This window comes from Pieris rapae, chromosome 7, assembly GCF_905147795.1.
Source record: "Pieris rapae chromosome 7, ilPieRapa1.1, whole genome shotgun sequence".
Classification (NCBI taxonomy): domain Eukaryota; kingdom Metazoa; phylum Arthropoda; class Insecta; order Lepidoptera; family Pieridae; genus Pieris; species Pieris rapae.
The window spans coordinates 4,620,688-4,627,842 of NC_059515.1; the positions used below are offsets into that span (position 1 = coordinate 4,620,688).

A 7,155-nucleotide genomic window follows, 5' to 3' on the forward strand; every position below is an offset into this window, starting at 1 on the left:
ACGGGTGTCAAACTAGTTTTTATAGACTGTTTGACTCTGTGGCTTGTGGCCATGAACTCGATGCAAAGTTAAACTATTAATGTAAATTACGTCTTACCCAAAACCATGTCCCTCTCACCCTTGAACCTCTGATCCTTGTCGTTGAGCTCCGTCTGCTACCTTACGTCTATTTGTCAGATATTTCATATTTATTTATATATTCACTATTTATGTGTTAAGGCACATCTGTAGGTCTTAAAAAACTGCAAAGTTGTTTTTAGGTCTCAGCTTGCACATACACTACATATAGTATACAGTTTCTCGTGACATTGATTACATTACATTGATTACAAAGTTAAACACACTTTCCAGTCTTTATTTAAATACTGTCTGGCAAGCTGCAAATCGATCTTTCGACCTGGATCGCCATGTAAAAATTTAGGAAAACTAACGAATTGAATTAAATTAATGATTATTATTATTTATGTGAAGTGAATGTAAGAAATAGTATTTTTTATCTTATACATATAGATATCACCGAAAATCTCATAAGTTTTTATTAAAAATATTTCAGGAATATCAGAGTACCTATTGTAGAAGTTTCCAATACAACAGTCTTACAGTGAACACGCACCTACTGCATCGCTAATCACCCCGAGGCAGCGTCGGACTATTACACCAATTAGGATAACCACAGCATTCTGATAAAAAGTGCGGTGTAAATTCGGCTCTAACATTGGCGATGAGTTTTTTTGTTCAATTTTGATATGAAATGAAGGATCTGTAATTTAATCAGTTTTTTACTTTCGTAACTGGGTAAATCTTAGTACGCGTTTGTTGGCAGGCTGAATCGTGGACCCTGTAAAGGAATTATGCCCCGTACTCCACTTGGGAGTTCGAATTTAGAATACTGGAACTTTATAAAAAGGATTACAATATGTCAAATATAGTCATATCTTAGTAGTAGTAGTAGTATGCGGTATGCCTGGACTCTGATCTTACCGTTTGACTTAACAAATTACATAAAAGTAATTTAGAGAAATTCTAAAAGCAAATATAATTATGATTATGCCAAATGTCTTTTTCCTTATAGGTACTTACAAAATCGAATTCAAAAAAGACTATTGTATCATTTTTTATGAATTAGTTGGTGGAATCAGTTTCTGCTCTTAGATACTCAAATAGGTCCGTTGTGCGTGTTTTATGAATAATAAAATATACTCTCACGACTCGACGTTGCGACGTGACAACTGCAGTGACGTCACCGGAAGCAGGTGCGCACGAGTTCCGCCCGTCGAACTCACGCTATTGGGGTTCCCAGATTTTTTTTCAAACTTTCATTTTTATTAAAACATTCAAAAAAGTTTGCATAGCCCATATGGTTTACCTGTAGTTTATTCTTGAGAAATAATTTACATACACATGACTGCTTGCATCTTTTTCAATAGTCCGAAGTTCATTTATCCTAGTTTTGCACGGAATCAGGCTGTAATATTTTTTTTAAGAATATTTTGCGCTCACGATATCCTTTAATACTTATTAACTTGTTGCTTACGCCAACTTTTTAATATTGGCTCTCTCTTGGTGAATAGGAGAACTAAGTTATGTCTTTGTAGTGTCGCTACTGTTCAATAGATGGTGCTTTTCTGAATAAAGACAAATGAAGAATATTACCATTTTAAAAGAAAGTATTACGTATTTATATTTTATTCATTACAAATATTATGTAATGTTGAAAGTTTAATGGGGAACCTTAGGTACCTTAGCCATAGGGGCAAAATATGTCCTACATTGATCAGCTGTTTGTGAATGATAGATATTGTTTTTCTATGTAATCGGAACTATTATCATAGAATTATTATATAGGTACTGTCGTTTTCTTGATATTCCGGATATGTTCATAATGACTATATGAGTTGTTACTTTATACTTTTGAATGTATAAAGCACCAACATAATAATAGTAAAATCTATATAAAAGTAGTCTAAGGGTAAGGTTCAGAAGCAAAACAGAGCGAACTGTGATTCCTGTATATAAAAATCCTACTAATCAATTCCCCAGGTCCGAGCTGATGTCAATCTGCCCGGCTTAAACTGCTCCCGGATCAAGTATATGCTTTTGGGTATCAGCCAAAGTTTAAATTCCTATGAATGTAGGAAGTTATAAGAATAGATTTTGATTATCTGTAAATATCCACTGATAAAAGCTGTTTTGGAATAACTTATTGAAACATTATCAATTAAATTCTCTTCTTCTGCATAAACATTTTGTCCAGGACAATAAAAGTAAAGTTTTAGTAACGTTTATGTAATGACCCCGTTGATCTATTTATAGGTGAAAATAAAAGCTAAAATAATATTATACGAAGATATTATATTTCAAAGAACATTTATCCTTAGCATATCTGTCGATATATCTTGAAACAATACGAACTTTAACAATAACTAATTTCGTGATCGTACAATTCACCTACATTTTATCGATACAAAAGTTTTGCTGCAAAGTCAACTTGAATATTACAACGCATATATTGACAAAAATTATCGTGTAATTATTTGTAAGCAGATTTTTTAAGTGTTGTCAGCAACATTATACGTTTATCAATAGAAGTTAAAATTATCTTACATATAGATACCATTAAATATAAGACTATTTTTATTATCGTATTTAATCAAAATAAATTTGATAGAAAAGCAATAAATTTATGCGTTGTAATATTACATATTTATGACTTAAATATATAATTATACCTGTTAAAATAGTATTACAATAACAATGCGGTAACTTATCTATTTGACATGGCCAATAAAATATGGTAAAGAAAATTCACTAAAATTTAGTTTTAAATTGATCGTACCTTATTTTATTACACATTATTGTTGGCTAAGATTTGAGAATAGACCATCGACCAATGATCAAAGTCAATAGCGACCATCAATACTAAATCATTAGCTTAGATACCAACACAACATTGCAGCTTTTCTATCAATACGTACTACTTTAGCCATATATTTTGTCAATAGAGGATATTACTTTTAAATCCTGAAAAAAACTTTTAAAAATAAATTTGGACCCAGGTAAAGAAATAACATTTTTTTAAACAAGTGAATGTGGGATTCTCAATGCCTTTATAAGGAGTGTATTACTTAGATTCACTTCGAGATGCGCAGATCATTATCCAATTTTCTTCTAGTTTAGTGTTAGACATCTCCCCATAAAAGCAATGTGATTTGAAGAAACTATGTTTATATTATTTTGTACACAATATCGAATTTATTGTTAACGTGATTAAATGATTACAGTATCAGAACAACATATAAAACTTTCATAATTCAACAGATATAACATAATATACAAGTTTCACTCATTCTATATCTCAATTCACAAAAAATTGTCTATGCCTAACACTTGCAAGACTGTAAAAATGGAAAAGCTCTTTAACCTGTGGGTAGTTGAATAGCTGCCACAATGTGCTAATTATTTATTATACTGCAAACCTCATTCCGTTTCGAACGTCCGAGCCGATCGGACGTCTTAAAGCTTACGTAGGCTCTCGATACAAAGAAAACTTATCACTTAAGGCAGTGCTTGATCAGATAAGCATTTTAAAGTTCTATAATCGAAGCTACCATGATAATGCCCAAAGATTTCCAAACTTTGTGCATGATATGTAATTTCAAACACAATTTTTGACTGTGGTGCTTAACATCATAAATTAGTTTTAAATAATATTAGTGCTTAAAATAAATGCTTGTTAGGCATTATATAGGATTTATAGTTAATAACAATAAGCAGTTTCAATACATTTGACTAGAAATATACACGGAGTCAGAGTTAATCTAAGACGAGCGAAGATTACATTATTGCTTTATGTATAAGTCAACAAGTGCTAGAGTATATGAATAGGATAAATAATTTTTCAATCTCAATCAATATATTAAAAAATATTACTTTTCGATAAATGGTTCCGTGTCGCATCGTGTGAGAGTTACTACTAAAACCACTATTTACAATAACGTCAACGTTTGACAGCTGTCAAAGTGACGCACAGACTATAAAAGAAAGGAGACAGTCTCTGAAGAGGTTTTATTGGCGTAAGGCTGGTGAAAAGCGATGGTAAGGTAGCGGATGAGATGACAAGTGATAGATGTTCACAACACATAAGACTTAGCTTTATGACGTCATAGTACAGTAGCCGGGATGTCCTCCTCCTGCAAACATGGCTAATTCACATAATTGATTTCTCATCTATCAAAATCATTTACATAAAAGACAGCTTCAGCAAATTTTAATTACACACATAAATATGTAAAAATTAGTATTTACTACTACTATTTCAAAAATATCTATTATTTGAGAGTTTAGGGACTAAAATTGAGAAACGGGTTGTAAACTATAATTAAGGTCACAGAATTCATACAAGTTTGGCACTTCCACGTAATCAGATTTTGGAACCATTAACACGAGAGAGTTAATGGTTCCATTTTTTGCGCTCCATTCAATTGTGCTTGGTCAACTGTCATACTCGTTGACACGGACATTAAACGTCGTATTACGCGTGATCGTAATTGAACGATGTTTTGTCTTGCGTCAATTGTTTTACATTATTTCCCAGTGTTACCATGCCTCTGTAATATTTATTTTACACATGGTATATCCATGAATATGATGGTTTTATTTGTGGTACGCTCGCTTTAACCTAAACCTTCCAAATGCATATTTACCTATTGTTTTAATGATATTACTTTGTCTTGAAAACGTTACCCCAAAATAATAATAAAAATACAAACCTAATCTAATATGAAAGTCTAAGTTATAAAAATAAATAGATAAATATGTACTTAAAAACTGCAGTAAATCCCAGAATTTCACTTCAGAGTTACAGGTTTCGAAAAAGAAAAACATTAGCAGTAAATGTTGTGAGATATGCCTGTTATAGAAACGAATGCATAATTCAAACACAATTTCACACACACATTTCTGTGTCTAAGTTATGTACTTGAAATTTGTGTTAAGTTATTAGTAATAAAAATCACTCGCATTCTAAAGTTTCCATCTACGATACCCAAACGAGTTGGTTGTCTGCAGAGGTCATATCGTCAGAGAGTATCGGCAATGAACTTTCTTCAGAGATTATGTTGGTAAAATTTTGAAATTCCACCAGCTTTTCATTCTGAAAATAAATCAAACAGATTGTTATTTTTTCAAAAGGGAGATATCATTTAAGTCTTATAAAGTATTTGATTTTGCAATTCCCGAAAAAAAATTATATGTATAATAAGAATAAATAATGTTTGGGTAATTAATATAATGAGAACATAAAGTCGATTTTTGTATAAGTTTACAAAATAAAAAATGATCCTTTGAAGATTTCGTAGGTTTCCAAAACTTCTGAGAAACCTGATTTATAGAAGAAATAACATTAAATACCATAAAGGTTTACCTCTTGTTTTAATCTATTCAGCATTCTATCTCTCTCCAGCTTTAGAGATTCACATATGTTTGTCTCATTTTCATCCAGAACACCTTTCATTTCGAGTTCAGCTATTTCAGAGTCCTTTGCACTAACTGCTTCTTCAAGAAGATCTTTACTGTAATTTTCATAATTATTTGTAAAACTTTATCAGTATCTTAAAAACTATTCAATCTCATTGTCGTTGTACTTAATTCAGGAGAAGCATGGTAATAATAATAAGGTATTAGCATGCATGGATACAGGGATCATGGATTACATACATAACATTAGACAGATGTCGTAATATTGCATCTCGTTGTTTTTGACCATAAAGCAAGGTCTCTTCCGTAGTTCTTTGCTGTTTCAAAATAGATGAACAAGTTTTACAGTTGATAACTGGCGCATTCTGTAGTGACTTTAGTCTTTGCTCCATTTTCTTCATCTGACAATAAAAAAGGTGAGATTATTAAACCATAACCATTCAATGGCGGTTTATTAAGACACACTTAACGTAGAAATTGGAATTACTTTTTGACTTGTCAAAATATCGAACATTGTGTTTATCATATTGTTTAAAGAGCAACGTTTATTTAAACATTAAATAAATCAATTAGGTACTGAAATTACACTAAAGATAAAAACAAAATAGTTTAAGAGAGACGGGAAATATTTATATAAATTTCGCAATATTATAAAATATTTCAATGTTACCTTCGTTAGTGCTTCGATCCTCCTTTTTTCTTCCTTATAGAAAACCTTTTCTCTCTCTGCAGCGATCAAAATTGACTCTTTCAACGCTTCTTCTAATTTTAAAATTCTTTTATCTTTGTAGAATTTTCTTGTATCACCAGACTTATTCAACATGTTTTCCAATTCTTCAATCCTTTCGTCTTTGCTTCTTATGACCGCTAAAAGTTGCTCAAACTCAGCAATATTATTATTTTCTCGCAACGCTTCTTCTAATATTGATATACTGCGTTGCTGTTCTATAATTTTAGAATTCTTTATTTCAATTTCCTTTGTTAGATCTGTTATTTTACGTGATAGTTTTTGCGCGTTAATCTGTTGTTTCTCGCCTACATTTAGTAAGTCGTTGTGGCTCCTGCTAAATCTGCATTTATCGAGTCTATCCACTACCTTACCACTCTTTTGCAGTTCCAAGAATGTGCTCTTTTTAATATTACTCAGCTCTTGGCCGTCCGATATTTTAAGTATCTCTGATAGTATGAGTGAAGATTCGTTTAATTCTATTTCAAGATCAATAACTTTCATTTTTTTCTCCTCTAATTTACTTTTGAGTCTGTCTCTTTCTTTCAACGTGTTTGTCAAGTCACCGATTGCAGCTATCTCACTCTGTCTCGCGCGCGTTATTTCCTAACATGGGATGTGAAAATAAAAGAAAAAGAAATCAAAAACAGTATTATTTAGTAACAAAACGTATAAACTCAAAAAAAACTCGGTCAAGTCATCGCATAACAAGATTGAAAGCGGAGTAACATCGACTAATGGACACTTACAGTTCTACTTATATATGTTGCTTAACAATCGTTATCTTAAAAAACAAGTCCCGCTGAATACTATTAAACTTTAAACACTTAATGCTAAACTAATTATTTTAATTGTGTGCTGGTTACCAACTCAAAATCTGTATACGAATACATGTGACGTATTGATGTATACGATAATCTGAACACTTTATTACAATATTCAATACAAATACT

General features: G+C 31.5%; 1 protein-coding gene across 1 annotated transcript; it reads right to left on the reverse strand.

Moving 5' to 3' along the window:
* Positions 1 to 2,332: 2,332 nt before the first annotated feature.
* Positions 2,333 to 6,707, reverse strand: LOC110993374 (ELKS/Rab6-interacting/CAST family member 1). The gene is made up of 5 exons (XM_022259612.2): positions 6,146 to 6,707; positions 5,716 to 5,876; positions 5,423 to 5,570; positions 5,045 to 5,152; positions 2,333 to 4,190 (listed from the first exon to the last, which is right to left on the reverse strand). Exons 1-5 carry the CDS (start codon positions 6,704 to 6,706, stop codon positions 4,161 to 4,163), a joined length of 1,008 nt encoding a protein of 335 aa, XP_022115304.2. The 5' UTR covers position 6,707; the 3' UTR covers positions 2,333 to 4,160.
* Between the last annotated feature and the right edge of the window lie 448 nt (positions 6,708 to 7,155).

Coding starts and splice junctions, on each gene's coding strand:
- LOC110993374 (XM_022259612.2), bottom strand. CDS start 6,706: ATGAAAGTTATTGATCTTGAAATAGAATTAAACGAATCTTCACTCATA. Junction 5,877..6,145: donor GGATCGAAGCACTAACGAAG/GTAACATTGAAA, acceptor TTTTATTGTCAG/ATGAAGAAAATGGAGCAAAG. Junction 4,191..5,044: donor CAGACAACCAACTCGTTTGG/GTATCGTAGATG, acceptor CCATGTTTGCAG/GAGGAGGACATCCCGGCTAC.